The 17,804-nt window shown below is 36.7% G+C and overlaps 1 protein-coding gene across 8 annotated transcripts in view; it reads right to left on the bottom strand.

Moving 5' to 3' along the window:
- The window catches only part of Bbx (BBX high mobility group box domain containing), a 137,578-nt gene that overhangs the window by 63,204 nt on the left and 56,570 nt on the right, over window positions 1-17,804 (bottom strand). For 7 of the 8 annotated variants that reach the window (XM_059277325.1, XM_059277320.1, XM_059277319.1 and 4 more), the window contains 3 exons: window positions 14,170-14,412; window positions 6,829-7,024; window positions 2,651-2,718 (listed from right to left, as the gene is read on the bottom strand). In XM_059277325.1, coding sequence (XP_059133308.1) covers window positions 2,651-2,718; window positions 6,829-7,024; window positions 14,170-14,412 — 507 coding nt within the window. The remainder of the gene's footprint in view (window positions 1-2,650; window positions 2,719-6,828; window positions 7,025-14,169; window positions 14,413-17,804) is intronic. The other variant, XM_059277327.1, reaches the window with a different exon arrangement.

Raw genomic sequence — 17,804 nt, 5'->3', positions numbered from 1 at the left:
TGTGCCAAATAGTTTAAGTATTTACATATAATATGGGTATGAAGACTATTATTTGTGTGAACTACAAAACATCAGATTTATAAAACAAAATTCACCCTTTAAATTTGCTAAAGACTCCAGCTTACTATAGCCAAGACTTGTTTGGCTCAGAAACAGCAGTACATAAAAATGCCCAACTGATAGTGCCATAGATCTATCATGGCTGCCTGAAAATTGGAAGACTGAGGAAAACAAATGCAAACATCAGTATAATTTACCCACTGACATCTCGAGAAACTAAACTGTCTATAATTGCAAGGGTACATCAAGTAGACCTATGATACTGTAGTGGCCACAGAAACTTTTCAGCAGAATTCTATCATTTCAGTTACAGTAAAAAAATACCTGTATTATTTAAGAAAATCTATTTCCTATATTAAATTCCACACTTTAAAAAAGCATTCTCTTGCTGGGTGATGGTGGCGTACGCCTTTAATCTCAGCACTCCAGTGAAAGATAAAAGTCCCCTCCCCTTCCCTCTAAGACTACTTCAAAATAAAGACTCTATCGTGTCACTTTAAACACCTTTGTGATTATACCTTTTGGTGGTATTCTTTTTGTAAGATGTCACTTTGATTAGTCAAACAAAATAGTACAAGTAGATTATATTTTCAGAAAATATGAAATTTCTGAATTATTTTAATTTTAGTTCAATTTTCATAGGAAAACCTGAATACATATTTATTGTGTTTATCTTATGATAATCTACCTAAACAGAAATTCTATTTACCAAGTCTACATATTTGCAATAAAACAATGGAAAGGTAGCAATCTATGGACTAACTGAAGTCTACTGGTCTCTAAAAGTAAGCTCTCTAATGGTATTTGGAGGTAATATTTTACTTAAGTTTTTACTACTTTACTGTTCTAATAGCTCAATTATTTTCAGTACTGACCTAACTATCTCTTGAGATGAGGGGAGGGGACAAGAACACAAAGCTGGATTCCTGAGGCTGTAACTACAGGTACCTGCTCCTGCACTGTTTGCTTCTTTATCTGGAGAGTTCTCAAAATGCTTCCACTTCTTAGGGCAAAAAAGTCCATGGCTGCAGTGCTTACGCTATGTGTCAGATGATGCTATGTCTTTTAAAGGAAGCAGAACGTACTAAAAAGAGCCTAAGTGGTAAAACTTCAAGCAATGGAGAAAATTAACTTCCTTTTTCTTACTAGCACCCAAAAGATATACAACGATCAATTATTTATATTTGTTCTGAAGTGGTAAAAGAATGCTAAAAGTTAGGAATAAAATACATCTGAATCCGTGAGGAGAGGGGATGCTGACTTTCGCAATGGTCAGGAGTCAGACTGCTAAATGGTCAACTCTGTGTTCACATCTACCTGCGGAACAATAGACTACTCTATGCTCAAGACAGTGTGCTTTGCCCTGAGGTCATACTATGTGTTAGGGATGGAAACGGAGCACAACAATGCTGCTGTTAGGAGCTGGAAACATGCTCAATAATGAGCTGCAAAAGCTCAGAGTCACATGCACATGTTTTTCAGTGGAAGATTTACACAACATAATAAATACTTATACATAAATTAATACTCTTGCTGCATTAAAATGAAAAGAAACAAATTTGTTAAATTTAATATATACTCAACAACTCTGTATGCCACATATAAACTATAAATAACAACAGCACCATAGTATAAATAGCCTGTATAGTTGAACAGATTTTAACTGTAATCTATATGGTCAACTCAAAGTTTAAAACAGGAAACAGCACACAGGCTTGTAATAAAACTGAACAGACTAAAAGCAAGAATATGAAAAATAAAGAAAAATGACTTAGAATGTTTGCAGTATGCTTCCAAAGGAGTAATACTAAAATTAGGGACAGGTTTGGTACTGAATTCATTTTTCACGGGAATATTAATCACTCTTGCTATTTTGTTCCAAACAGCTATGTGGGTTTGAATGGAAACTTTCTATCTGAAGAACCAGAATGTAGCAAAATAACATGACCTGCAGGTTAATTTAACTGATCTCTGTTAAGTAGGTCTAGAAAATAGAAGATGCCACAAACGCAGATTATGTATGGTTAACTGCCACAGCTGAGCAGAATCAGATCTAAAATGTTTAGCAAAAGCAGACTAATAACTAGATCACAGAAACAAGGTCATGAAGGCCCTGGGTCCTTTTCCTTTTCTACTTTAAAGGATGAAACAATTTTGCAATGCTGAATTCCAGATGTTCAAAGAGGAGTTTGGAATTATTTGGATACTAGAGAGACAGACAGTCTCATATTTTTACCATCACCTTCCCACTAGCAAGTCTAAATGAGAACATGATACAAACAGTGAATTTATTTTAGGATGCAATCTACATACCCATAACATGGACACAACAAATGACAATGGACTGCACTGTATTTTTTCCTCCTAGGTTCAAACATTTGCACACTCTGCAGTGGAGCAGTGTTTCTGTCCTTTTGGCTCATGTATATCACTTCTGCCACCCTTAACACATTAGACACACAGGTAAAGTTCCTCAGTGAGCTGTAAATGTGGAAGGGCAGCAACAAGGTGACCGGAATGCAGATGTCTATGTGATGAAGCACAGATGGAGCAGCATGAAGGGCAATGAGGGACTAAGGGCCTGGCTTACCTCTGCCGTTCCAAGAGCATGTTCTCCAGCTAACAGCAGCATGCTCAGGCCTCCCATCTGAGTAGGATCTACAGATCAAACACAAAAATCAACTCAGAAGCAGGAAGCACATACAACCATACAGAATGAAAAAGGATATTCATAAGGGCAGAAATACAAACAACCCACATAAAAATTTTATGGAAAAATTTCAAAATTCTTTCTTTCTATAACCTGGTACATATGTGCTTAATGCATATACTTTACGGAGCCCTTTTTCTTTCTCTATTTTTCTTTCTTTTTTTTTTAACAGTGTCTTACTATGAAGCACAGGCTCTACTAGAACTCATGATCTCCCCACTTTAGCCTTTTAAAAATGTGGGGCAAACAGGCATGAAACACCGCACCCGGCCTTTTAAATACTACGGCTCTATGACCACTCCAACACACCTTTTCCCAATAGTGCAGCTGTTACCACATGAATCATTTCCCAAACCTTCTTTCCAAGGCTTCTTTCTCCCAAGCCTTCCTTCCAAGATTACGTTGTTTAGATTGAATTTTTTTTTCTTTTAACAGAAGTGTACTCATGCTTGTCTTCTGAGAAGTTGAGACTGTTAATCTCAAATTGTTATTTCTGCCATGTGGAATCTGGTTTGGTCAAAAGAACTAGGCTATCAGGGAACACGGGAGAGAGAGATTTCACAATGGCCTCCAAATTCTAAGGGACTTTTAAAAAAATCTCTTTAAAACTTTCAAAATAAATTTAAAATAACAGATATGTTTTAGACATTATAGATCTTCAGGGTAATCAGGCTCTTGCTAAAATACCTCGAAATACATTTCAAATTAATGTATTTTGGTTAGCAAACTTTTTTGGTCTAATTCTTTCAACAGTAAACTGATGTAGAAAGACAAAATAAAACAATAAAGTGGTAGATCTATGCTCCAGATTGCATTTTCATCAGAAACCTTTATTCTTTAAGGCTGTCTCAAAGGTTAACATTTAAAGAACCAATGAAAGAACACATGTGAAAGTACCTCTGTGTCTCTGGTGGACACAGGTTTCAAGGCATGCATTTTAGCTTTAGGATAAGGATATATAAGGCTGCCCGAAGACATTTCTGTTTAAATGTATGCCCTGAAGTAGAGCTTGGTTCACAGTCTGCCCTGAGAACTCAGGAAGCAACTCTGATCACACCTTGTATATAATTTTTTTTTAATTGAGAAAAGGTTCTGAGATAGACATAAACACACACACACACACACACACACACACACACACACACACACACACACGAAGAGGAGGAGGAAGAATAAAAGACAAGGAGGCTATGAGGTAATCAGAGAGAAACCTCTGTCATCAAATGATGGTGACTGAAGGAAGCCCAACACTAGCAGGCAGCCATGCAGGAGGACACATGCAGGAGGACACATGCAGGAGGACACATGCAGGAGGACACATGCAGGAGGACACATGCAGGAGAACACACACACACAACACGAACACTGGCTACTCTGGTGAAACAAAGCCCTGCAGTGCTTTTGAAAGGTCTACTTTCAATTAAACATTAAGTTTAAGAACTATTGTGCCTGATAAAATATATACTTATGTTTATTTAAAAGTAAACGTCAAGAGGGGAAATGAATCTAGCGGAAAGTAAGCGTTTAGGATGCCTGAGAATGAAACACTTTTACAGCTGTCATCCTAGGAACCAGGGCTGAGTGACAGCATTCAAGAGATAAAAATGTGCAGTTCAAATTACAAAGTAAAATAGGAATACGATTACATGATAATTCAAGTTATATACCAAATGTGACTTTGTAAGAACTTTACTATTCACCCTAAAGGATAAGCCAAGAAATTATCATTTTTCTATCACTTACATAATGCTATTTAAAACTATCAAAAATACATTCACATAAATAGAATACTTTGCCTTTATTGAAGATTTGTAGTATATCAAATTCTACATATTTTTTCCTTCTTTGGAAATCACTTATTTGACAAAGTTAGATTATTCTAAATTGCAAAATGTGGCATGCCAAGGACTACTGAACAAACAAGAATAAAACAAAATAGATTCTGTGTTAAACTGGCCTTTAAAATTCCCTATGTTCAGATAGCTAAACACCAGTTGTTGTTGTTTTTTTTAATCAAAGGTAATTTGGTTTACTTTCATCTTGTTGAAAAGGGACATAACTAAAAATATTAAAGCAGTGAGCAAGCTCTGGCCATGCAGTTTCAACACATGACACAGGCCATTATTACTGAGGCAAATGCCATCAAGGTGTTTGTCTTTCCTGTATTTTCTTCAAAGAGTATTGTTTTTAAAAGCTGACCTATATATTTCTTATGTCTACTTTTATTTTGTAGGTAAAAGGTAGATTAATTAATTGTCAGAAACATCATTACTAAAAGACGTATTTACATACTTTCTATAAATTTACATACAATTATTGATTGGTTTGTAACGAACAACTGCATTAAAAAAAACGCAAAACAAAAATTCTGTAGACACTAACTTAGATTTAGAATTGAGAGACTAGCACTAGATGTTAAATGACAATCAAAGAGAGGTTCGACTTCACTGGTCTATACATCTTCTCTTGGTCTTAGAGAATGTTCCTTGAGACACCACAATCTGGGAAGTCCTGACAGTTCACAAAGACAGACTAGTAACAAGTTGGTTGAAGCTAAAACTGTGCAGAGTGACAGCTAACACATAAACAGATCTGTTTTGGTTTTTCTGGGACACATGTTGGGAGCTGTTCCTGGAATTACACCACAGACACTGCACTCAACAATCACCTGAAGACTTTGTTTCCCAAAGATACTACAATATGTTGTTTCATTTTTCTGGCACTCATACAATATCACATATACTTTTCATATTATGAGCCCAACATTGAGCTATGAAGGCTTATGCAAATTACTGGCCATTTAAAAGAATTTATTATCACAGTATGGCTCAAATGCATCCCTACTCCCTTCCTCTAGTGTAAAAGTTTAGGACTCTGAAGAATATTTTCTTGTAATATGGTATAGGAACTCAAGCTCAGCATGAGCTTCCCTGCTTTTGCCTTATTCAACCTCCCAATTTCTTCCTGGCAAAATCCTCTTTTGGAAGGTTACACTGAATAGGAGGGAAGATCTAGCCATTCTGGGCAAGAATGTAAATGGTTTATTTCATGGTCATAAACACATTAGCATTCCTTACCACCCAAAGAGTAAAACAGCAAATGGCACCATCTGGAATTTTAAGTTTGCTCAGGGCAAACATTAATGGGGATGGGAGGAGGGGGAGGTTGGGGGTTCTCTTTAAGACACATCCATTGATCCATCTCAGATTTACATGGATTTGTTCACATGCTTGTCCTTGGTGTATCAGATACTCAGATGATCTATGGAATTTTTGGCTTTTTAAATACCCATAATTCAGTGCTTACTCTGCTTAACAGTGAGGGAGAAGTGTGTGAGGGAGAGACAGAGAAAGAGGAAGAGAGGGAGTGGGCGACATACCTATTTTGTTAATATAAAATTCCCTACACTCCTGACAAGCTCTAAATTGCTGTTAAATGTAGCAGAAGTTTCTCTGGTCCTACCTAACCCCACGGTCCTGCAGCTGCCTACAAAATAATCATTCCAGGCTTAATATTAACTGCAAATTCTATGGCCTATTTGGCTCAGGCTTCTTGCTAGCTAGCTCTTACAACTTAACTCAACCCATAACTATTAATCTATGTATCACCACATGTTCCGTGGCTTTACCTGCGTCCCATTACATGTTGCTCTTTGAATGGCAGTTTGGCATCTCCTCTTACTCTCCTTTCTCCTTTCACTATCTCTCTTGGATTTTCCGCCCAGCTCCATCCTGCCCTGCCATAGGCCAATGCAGCTTTATTTATTAGCCAGTGGGAGTAACACATATACACAGCATACAGCAAGACATCCCACAGCACTTGACATTTCCACACTGCCAAATATCAGGATCTCATGGCATTTACAAGTTGGCCCCATGTCTTCAGTTACATGTACATTCTTTGTATACCATGCCCTAATACCTCATGATGTGCTATATTTTGGCCAGTGCTTCATACTGGTCAAAATTTTTGGTCTCTTCAAATTTGTGTAATTTGTTCAAAAACACTCAGTGCATTGTTCTGTCCTTTAAAAACAGGTGCAAATTATATAAACTTACCAGCCATTCCAAAGTTAAGCTGAGGAATTTCTTCTGTCTTTGCCTTCTTGGGGGTTGGCAAGTCTCTTGAAGAGTCAGATGGGAAGGCCCAAAGTTTCTTCCGTGGATTGACAGTGGGTGTTGGAGATTTTACAGGCTTGTTTGTAGTAGGACACCATCTGTAGCCAGGATTTGCTTTCATAAATGCATCTTTATACTATAAACAAAAGGACAGCAGGTTTAATTAACATCCAGACCAAGAAATTCAACAAGATTCACCCTTTCGCTCATTCAGACTATGACTTTAGTGACTTTCCTTAGAGAAGATGACAGCACCATACACAGAGATCTAGAGACAGGGCAGAGTTATCTAACTTGTGGGCTGAGAATACAGAGAGCAGACACTTTGGATGTTCTACTCTTTTTGTTGTTCTCGTTCTTTCCTAAAAAGTTGCCTGACTTTGGGGGCAGAGGAGGCTTTTGTACTAGAAAGAGTCAACGGCTTTGAGGGTGGAAAAGGTGGGGATAAAATTCTGGCCCTTCCACATTAGGCTGCATTCACTAAGCACAGAGCGGTGTTCTCTGTGAGCCTTAACAGACAGCATAGTACTAGCTTTTGGTTATTGTCAACAGTGCACAGCATATTTCTTCTCTTAAAGCTTTAATATTTGTATGTGTGTGTGTGTGTGTGTGTGTGCGTGTATGTGTGTGTGCGTGTATGTGTGTGTGTGTGTTTTTTCCCCAAATAGATGTTTTCCCTGCATGTATGTTTTTGTACCGCTTGCATGCCTGGTGCCTATGGAGGCTATGGAGTGGATGCCCTGGAACTGGATTTAGAGATGATTGTGAGCTTCCATATGGATACTGGGAATTGAACCCCAGTCTCAATCTCTCCAGCCCCCAGCACCTATTTAAAGGACACTTTAGTATACATTTCAGAGTATGAGCTAACACCAGGCCCAGCAACCAGATTCTGTCCACTACTTAACTTATCCTGCTAAGGATGGTTTTACAAGTGTTCTTGTAAGGCAAATGCAGACAAAGTAAAATTTTCAACTATGAGATAAAGGAACCCAGATCAAGTAGAAAGGGAGCAAGGCAGGCTAGCTGACCAATATTTTGGTTACTTTTAGACAGGGGGTTAAGTAGAAGAAAGATCAGTGGATGCAGTCTGATGACCTGGGCTCAAGATGTACTTCTACTTAGCCATCCTTGGGCATCAGCTTCAATTCTTCCATCTATACATACCTGTCAATATTTTTTAATGAGCACCCAGGATGGCAGATATGAACAAACTCTGATGTGACATGTTGTAATCAATCATAAACTTTATGTTTAACTTGAAAGTTTTTCAATCTTCACTTACAACATCTTTCACCATTTTTTAATGTTGCTTCCTCATTTTATCCCTTCTCCTAAATCTACTACCTCTTTCCTAATATCCATCACACATTCCCAGGACTACACTGTTTAATTAAAAAAAAAAGTATTTCCTATGTATTCTCCAAATATCACTACTGGATTATTTTATTAACACATTTTTTTTTTTGAGACAGTTTGGTTATGTAGTCTGGTTCTGAATTCACAATTCTCTGCTTCAGTCTCCCAAGTACTGAGGTTATAGGCATACATTCCCAAGACCAGCTAACACAATTCTTTCATTCTCACAGGTTTGCCTTTTAAAATGGTGATGTAGTTCAATATAAGCTCTAAATAGCTTTTAGACAAGGGGTAAAAGGTACCCTTTTGAGGTGTAAGGAAACAATACCTAATCTAAATAATGTTCCCACTATTTCACTATGTTATATAAATAAAAGCTATAATGTAGGTAATAATGTAGTGTTAATAAACAATGAATGATATTTATCCCAGTGCTATCTTAACTCATTTTCTGACACTGTTTTATGTATAAGATATAAATTTACCTATTGATACACAGGGATGTGCGTGAAAAATAAGCACACAGGCCCCTAAAAATCTAGTAATACTTTTTTAATTAAAAAAATTAAAATACTTTTAATTTTTTATTTTATTTGAATTACATATGTATGTGTCTGTGTGTGAGTTTCTGCACACTGCCCTTGGAGGCCAGAGGTGTAAGGAAAGTACAGCTACAGACGGTTGCATGCAGCCCAATGTGGGTGTTAGGAACTGAACTCTGGTCCTTTGCTACAACAGCAAAGACTCTTAACCACTGAGCCACCTCTCTAGTGTCTAGTTCTATTTTTCTTAAAAAATAAAGAAGTGAAATGAGACACAAGGCCAGAGCCAAATGAATTTACAATTGTATAGCAGAATGAATTTGGAAGCATCAATGTTGACGTAAGAAGATACACTACCACAGTGAAGCCTTGTGACTGGGGAATTTAACTATTAAGGTGAGGCAGACAACTTTGCCTACTGTCTGAAGGTGGAAAGTGATAAGTGGCAGGCAGGGGTGAAAAGGGAAGAAGCAGTCACATGCATCATTATCATGCCTCAATAAAAGGCACATGGGGCAGGTGTAGGAGATGAACTGTCATTTGCAGTGACCGAAGACTTTCAAACAAACTTATTAATAAATTTATCATGAGAAATAAAATGATCTTTTATTTTTTTGGTAGTTAAAATTTTCTAAGCAGAAAGCCCTAGCTGAAAGACGCTGGATGGGGTTTCTACTTAAATCTCTTGCTCCTTCAGAGTGTTCTCCTCCTCATATTCAGTTTTTTGATACATCCCTCACTAGTAACACTGTTAAGAATCACTGGATGATTGGTTTTAGTGAAAATCAAGTGTAATGAAAATCATACTGTCATCCTGATAAATTATCAGTTGATGGTACTAATGAAGGCCAGCTTACGCTAATTTATGATAATGCTGAAGATAGCATAAGGCACTAACAATCAGCACATAACATCATTCTCATTCTCGTCTCCATCCTATGCACCTTCATTGCAAAGACTCAGTGAGCACTGACCAGAAGACAGACTCTTCTTAGACATTGAAAACAGAAAGAGGGTGAATCAGAGTCCCTCCTTTTATACTGCTTACAATCCACAGCTAACTACACAAGCATTTCTGTTTATACCTGGTCTATAATCCTGGCCCTAAGTCAAGCATGAAAAATGGTTTTGCAATGAGTCTATATAACAGCAAGTTTCCTATGAGTAGACAACAAGAGTGCAAGAGAAAGGTCTGGAATATTGGGGATGTTTTAGACAATTTACTATGAAGGGCAATACTCTATATCACAATATGAACTGTGAAGACTCTTAAACTCAATGTAAATGTTTAATACACACATATAACATTTTTATTTTTTAACTTTTGTTTGTTGCTGGAGATTGAACCCAGAGCCTCAAACATGCTTAGTAGCATTTCATCACTGAGATATAACACTAGACTACTAGTCAAGTATATATGGATCAGAAAGGCTAAAAGTGTGAATGACTGAGAAAAAAAACACATAAATTTATTCATATAAAACACCAAGCCAACATAAGCTATGGACAGCAAGCAAGTAAGGTCAGACGCAAGAGCAGCCTCAGAGTGTAAAGATGCCTATATGTCCTTGTAACTTGGTACCTCATCAATCATTTGATCTGATTCAGCTTTTAAGAGACACTGGAAAGACTTGTCATTTGTTATGACAAGGTTACTAGGAAAGAAATTAGAGAAGGCAGGGAAAAGAAGTAATGCTGGAAGACTTGGTATATAGTCTGGAGCAAACTAGCTAAGTGTAATAATTGTCAACCATGTGGACAAAATTCATCATCACAGGAATGAAAGACCTCAAGAGATAGGCCCCATCTATCCAGACATCCAGGGCCAGGCTGTTCACACTAGAGGCGAGAAGCTCATTTATCCTCCAGTAACATCAATCACAAGTTATTGATCCTAAGATTTCAATGAAAATCTCCTACATATCTAGACTTTTGCTAAAATACTGATTTCTAAAATTCTATGAAAATCAAAATTCACCTTATGGCCTTCAACTTTTTTTCCTGCAAATGTCCAACTGATTAAATAATCTAACCTAAATTTGCTTTACAGACAGTTCCTCACTGATAGGAGGCATTCAGTAATGCTGACTCTCGTCTCTTGGCCCTAACCACTATTGTATTTCGACAGCAATAACAAAAAAGAATTGCTGCTTCTTTTGTTATCCAGTACTGTCACTAAATGCATACCCTCTGTCACAGTGTTTTACCTTCTTTATATCTGACAATGGTATTATTCTACAACAAAAGACAATAATCTGTTATGTTAATGCTTTAAAATGGGGTCTCAAACAATAAATGTTTTTCAGATCACTACATAAATGGAAACTTGATCTACAATGTACCTTAATATTAATGAAAGGTTTTCTCCATTTATTTCATTTTAATTGAGTTTCGGGTGCTATCTCAATGTCCATTAGTGTTTCTACTTATTATTCCAGCCTAGATTTACAGAGTGAAGAGAAACAGCAACCCTGGTAAGAGTCTAGAATAAGACAGTCAGAGAATGTCTGAACAGACAGATGACGCTGGTACAAATACATGAAATAACATCTACCAGGTCAGTCAAGAGATTATATAGAAAATTATCTAAAATTTTACAAAAGAGCCCTAACACACATTTTATCTTATAATCATATCCACTATGGGGAGCTGAAGAAACTCCCACCATAGTCAGTTCTGTTAGAGCTGTGACTTTCCTCATCAGTAGGCAGAAATTGCAACATACAACGAGGTCAGAGCTCAGCAGAGAAGGGGTGCTAATCAGTATGGGGAACAGGGTTCTAATCTCTACAGAGCTCAGGGAAGAGGTGGTGCTAATCAGTATGGGGAACAGGGTTCTAATCTGTACGGAGCACAGTGGAGAGGTGGTGCTAATCAGTATGAAGAGCAGGGTTCTAATCTATACAGAGCACAGGCAATGACAGTTCCTTCTTGAATATAAATATGTATAAGATATAGTTTTACTCACTAATTTGGGTAATTAGGAGAAAAATCACTTCATCAGTTTCCACTAAATTAAAAAACAATTCAGAATTTCATTAGAATTTTGAACCTTGGGCTGACAAGATGGCTCAGTGGGTAAATGATGCCAAGGCTGAAGGTCTGGCTTTGATCACTGGAGCCCACATAGTAAATGCTGTTCTCTGATCTCCATGTGCACACATGCACATGGTGTACAGACACACACACACACATGCACACACACACACAAATGTCATAAAAGCTTTAACCATGTTACTTTAAAGAAAGTGCTGATAGAGGTTGGGGTGAGGAAAAAAAAAAGATCTAGTAAAGATCGATTCTGAAAATGCACTATAAAGTCTGAGATATAACTCATGCTCACTAATCAGAAATTATGAAACGCTTATATTTTCTCAAAAACTGTTCACTTGGTTTAATAATTTGCTTAAACTCCTTAAACTTTTTCATCGCAAAGGAGGCTAACAGAATTTTCAACAAGTTTTTTTTCCCCTCAATAGTATGAATGAGTACTATGCAGTAATTTGTGAAAATGGCAACAAATTAATTTAGAATTAACAGTCCATTACCAGTAACATTAAGAGGAGAGTCAAGGAAATTTAATGAATAGAAAAAAAACTGTATCACACTTTTTTTAAAGATATGTTTCTTTTAAAATCAGAAAGAGAAAAGTACAGATTATATAATAATGTTCTAGTTAACTACATACCACAATAGTGGTCTCATAAGATTACATCGCCTTGCGCAGTAAAAGGTTGGGTAAATAAACTATGATGGTTGCACAATGACCAAAATGCCTAAGGACACATTCTGAGGCTGTATTCCAGTGGGTAAACTAGACTATTCTCACTCTAATAAAAGCAAGGATACAGATGGCAAATAAATGTTAAGCATTCATATTCACACATGCACTCTGCTGAAAGAATGTCATATGTTTAGTAAAACATTCAAAATTGAGGGTTCAAAGTTGAAAAGTTGTATCTGAGGTAGTTTTCAAAGTGACTTGGGCTTGAGGACCAGAGGCCTTCTTTGTGTATGGCTTTGTATCACTAGCAACTACCACAAAATATGAGTACTGAAACTTCTTAATAAGCATTGGCTGACTGAACTGACATTCCAATTAAGGCTGCAATATTAACAAAAAAGACTTCAGCACAATTACATGCACTTTAATGTAACTGTGAAACATTGAGTAAATAAGCTGAAAGAAATAACCACTGGAGACCAATTGTGTGATAATTTGGGAAGTAGCTGAATCGATTAGACTTTGGAGTAGAAATGAGACAATATTTTATATGAGTAACTATAAACAAGGCAAGATGCAATGTGGGACATTCTGGTTTCCACTTGTAGGCTGCAGGGGGCTACCTAAACAGATTTCATTATAGCACCACAATGACAAATATTGTGCAGCTAATTAAGTAATTAATAAAAGAGTTCCTGTGCAAAAATAATAGGTCCCCCTCTTAAAAGTGGCCACCTATTGGGTTTGTAAATTAGCCGTATTTAAGAAAAGGCAAACACTATATTGGCAATATGCTGCATGTTGTCCAAAATCAAACTCAAGTGTTTAATTATAGGAAGCATATGCAGCTCCCTGTGAGGCTGCAGATAATTATTTACTTTATCATATAAGCATTGAGTATGAAAGGATATAAAACTATTTAATGAGAAGGGTTTATTGTTAATTACTGTTAGGCCTGTGGAAATCTATTGGAACATTTAAAATCACATAGGTTGCTGTAATTGATTTTAAATTTTATAGATGTCCAGCATAGTTAAAATTCTATCTTTAACAATTAGTAAATTCCTAAAGCCTTCTGTGATCATTAATTACACAGCAACACTAGTCATTTACTCTGGATTCAAATTTCCCTGAATGTTGTAAAAGAAATTTTTATGTTGCAGGATTCCTTATTAAACAACTCAATAAAATCATGTCAACTGAAGGCATTATTTTCCACATACTGAGATGTCTAATAAAATATCTTGAAATTACATTATTTTATCCCCTGCTGGTTCATTTTTTTCCCCTCAAAAGTTAATGGGGTGGCAGGGATTTTCATGAATCAAAATTTTTTACAAGTTGAAACTCTAAGGAAATAATGTTAGAATTATTCCTCTCAGACTTAACCACAATACAGTACTTATTCCTTATTTAGAACTAAGTCCACTTAAAATATATTTAATGTACAGTGATCGTATATTGATTCCAGATTAATGTAGAAACAAATCTAGTGCAGAACTTTTTGAAGATATTTAGTTACTGCTATCATTTTGGAACTAATGTTGATGACAGCAGAAGATGACACCGTCAACAAGGGCTGCTGCATAGTTGCTATGTAAGAGTTATAGAACTGGTTGTCCATAATCACTATCACACCGTGTCCTTGTAACCTACCTCCTTGGCCATGTCTGTATATTTCTGCTTTTCCTTTGGATCAAGAACAGCCCACCAATCAGCTAGAATCTTGGTAGCACCTCGGTTATCAAGCCTTGGATGTTCCTGTCGGACAAGGGAGCGATGGCGCTTGCAAAATAAAAGAAATGCGTTCATTGGTCTCCGGGCTCGCTGCTCTGGTGACTCATCATCTTCAGTCTCACCAACATCTTGCTCTAGGCCATCCGCCTCAAGAAGTTGAACCTATCACCAACCAAAGCGAAAGCCAAGTACTTAACACAGCTCAAACTATTTTAATGTAACAATCAGTTTTGATTTGCAAATTGTATTTTTTTCCCTTAGCTCTATTTAAACATCTAACTACCTGAAAAAGTAATTTTTTAAAAAAATCATTAACTACTCTTGGTGGTTGATAACTAACTTATGATGCGTCCTGGTTAGTATCTATGGTCACCTATTCGTATCTCTATTACAGCATATATCATATTGTGTTATAATTGCTTATCTTTTTTCTCTCACTAAACAGTGAACCTTCTGAGGATAAAATTCTCTTATTTACCTTTATAACTGCAGAGGCAAACTCATTATCTGGTATTAACATTTAACCAATTGCTAAGTGAACAAAAAATTACTTTATGGTTTATGAATCTCAAGATTAATGATATACACATGAAATACAGTATATTAGCTCTTTCTGCTCTTTAAAAAGTAGTACCTTATAGCTAATAACATGAGAATGTTTATCATGAGAGCAGATACAGTTAAAAGCAAATATAGAGCACCCAGGCTTTTGCACATGACACAAGAAGAGCTTCTTATATAAAGTATCACATAAAAATTTAACATAATTGTTTAAAAGAACTTCACAGTACATATTTAATCCTGTAAACATCAGTCTTATCCTCCAAGATATTAAGGATAAATTCTCCTAGGCTCAAACAGTCAACCTTACTTTTGAAATCTTTCTTTCCTAAGCACTTTGTTGATCACCATTCAATGTCTTCAGGGACTTGCATAGAGCACCAAATCTGTCTACTCACTGCTGTTCTGAATCCATACAATTCTCAGGCCTAGTACACTTTGGCCTATGGCCTCCTTGTAACACTTCCAGCAAATGACTGTCAGATTAAATTTCATGAAGCACATCTGTGATCACAGACTCTCATAAAATATTGGGAATGCAGTATCTCTAAAATTGAAGTATAATTTCTGTGATGTTTCTTAGAAACAAATACAATCATGTACAGAAATCCAGATTGCATAAGCTCATGTCTTTCATTCCTTGTTCTACAGTCAAAACCAAGAAGGCTCAAGGTAGTCTTCAGGTGCATTACACAGTAGGGCAGCAGTCCTGAAACTCAGAAGTGGACTGGACTCTCTGGGGGGCCTAGTTTAAAGAAAAAAAAGATTGCTAGGCTCTAAGTTTCTGAATGTGTGGCTCTGAGGTGGGTCCTAAGAATTCATATCACTAGCCAATTCTCAAGAAGGGCTAGCACAACTAGAAGACAACTGTGCTCTTCTATACAATATTTACCAGGCAAGAGTTAGCAGAACTGTAGAATGAAACACTTGTTTCAATTTATTATTTTTAAAAATTATTATTATTATTATGAGTGTCTGTGAGAGATAAAGAGAGAGAGAGAGAGAGAAGGAGAGGGAGAGGAAGAGGGAGAGGGAAAGGGAGAGAAGGGAACCCTTGACACAGCATGCTTGTAAAGGTCAAAGGATAACTTTGTTGAGTTGGTCCTCTCCATCAGTTTTTATGTTGCCCAGTTTGCATGGTAAGTGATTTACCCTCTGAGCCATCTTACCAGTCCCAAGTTACTACTTTTTAATGCTTTTAAATAAATATTGCAAATATAACAAATTAACCATCAATTATTGTCAAATACAAATAACAAAGTCTTGAAACTATGGCTGACTTGAAAATAAAGAGTACAGATTTATTTTCCTCATTATATACATAATTACTAGCAGTGATTTGAATTTCCAAAGGACATTTATTTGGTATTTTAAAACTATGAAGCTAAGGAAAAATTAGGAATAAAATGCATTATGTAAATACATATAAACAAATAAATTACAAAGCAATGTGCTAATAAGCACTTGTAAATAAAGGTGTTGAAAGCAGAATCAGAACATGTTGGCTGATCAGTTGGAAGGTATGGAGAAGCAGGAATTGGGGTATGGGGCTTCATTCGAACATCCACATGAAGTTCTACAGCACAATACAAGAAAATGAGAGTAGAGTTTGGGAAGTCAGGTAATAGGAAATATGGATCATTTCATGAAGAATATGTTCTGCCATGGTGAAAAGTGGGCATTTAAACCCATATACAGTATTGGTTTGAAACAAAATGTCACCCGTTTCTTTTCCTAAGTATGGGCATCAAAAAACAAAAAAATTCTACTACTAATGTTATAGTTACTTCATTAAATTAGTCAACTGAAAAGTTAGCAAATATATAAACAACAACAAAAATGAAGATTAAAACCAGTTGACTTTATTTTTGTTTACCAAGCATTTCTTAAATACAGGTACCTAAGCCAGATGCAACGGTGTGATGGTTCTGTCAACTTGACACGATTTAGAATACCATAGAACCAAATCTCTGGACATTTCTGTTAAGGACTTTCTTAGATTAAGTTAAGTGAGATGGAAATGTGCACCCTAAACTTGGGTGGAACCATTCTATGAGCTGTGGTCCCAGACTGAACAAAAAGGGGGAAGGGAGCCGAGCAATCGCATCTATTGCTCTCTGCTTGCTCTGAACACCCTGTGACAGCTGCCTCCTGCCACGGCTGCTATGCTTCCTTGCTATGATGGACTACACGCCCCGGAACTGTAATAACACATATTTCTTCATGTTGCTTTTGTCAGGGTTTGGTTGCAGTAACAAGACAAGGACCTAAAATAAATGTAGAGGCTTGAGTACATTTTTGAAGCAAGAGACAGACTGTTAGATTTGTTTTTTAAAGAAAGAGCTGCTGCTGGTGCTGCAGACCGCAAATTTTTTGAGTAAAATCATAAGCAACCAAACCTTGAGAAGCCAATTGAAAGTTTACTTCCAATATCCAGGAAAAAGAGAGAGCACAAATCCAGATAAGAGGAATAGGAATAGGATTTAAGACTAGAGATATTATTCAAGATAGAACCAAGAGTGGTTGGTATTGAAGAATGATCCCAGGAAAGGCAGAATAAATAGTGATGGGTAGTTTGCATTTGAAGTAGCTATGGTTAGTTAGGCTGACACCTGCCAGTGGGATAATGATGGAGATATAAATGAGCAAAAATTCTAAGACTAAAGGGGGGATAGGAACATTTCTAAGATGGAATAAAAGGATCTCATGACTTTACTCTTTCACTCAACAACTGTTTACTGGGACTTGCCATGTGCCAGGCCCTGTTCTAACAGAGCAGTTAATGAAAAAAAAAATCCCTGCCCTTATTAAGGAGGGAGGTGACATGACCAGCCTTCCATTCTGAAAGGATCCCTGTGACTGCTTTGTGCAGAATAGACAATATAAGGGAAAGCATGGAGGCAGGGAGATGGTAGGAATAAAACAATCTCTGCTGGAAATAGTGGTGGTTTGTACCAAGGGAGTTCAAAAGAGATTTTTTAAAGGGGTCACAT

The sequence above is a fragment of the Peromyscus eremicus genome, chromosome 12 (assembly GCF_949786415.1).
Source record: "Peromyscus eremicus chromosome 12, PerEre_H2_v1, whole genome shotgun sequence".
In the NCBI taxonomy this organism is placed as follows: Eukaryota; Metazoa; Chordata; class Mammalia; order Rodentia; family Cricetidae; genus Peromyscus; species Peromyscus eremicus.
Note: the sequence above shows the minus strand (reverse complement) of the source record. Positions and strands in the feature narration are given on the sequence as shown.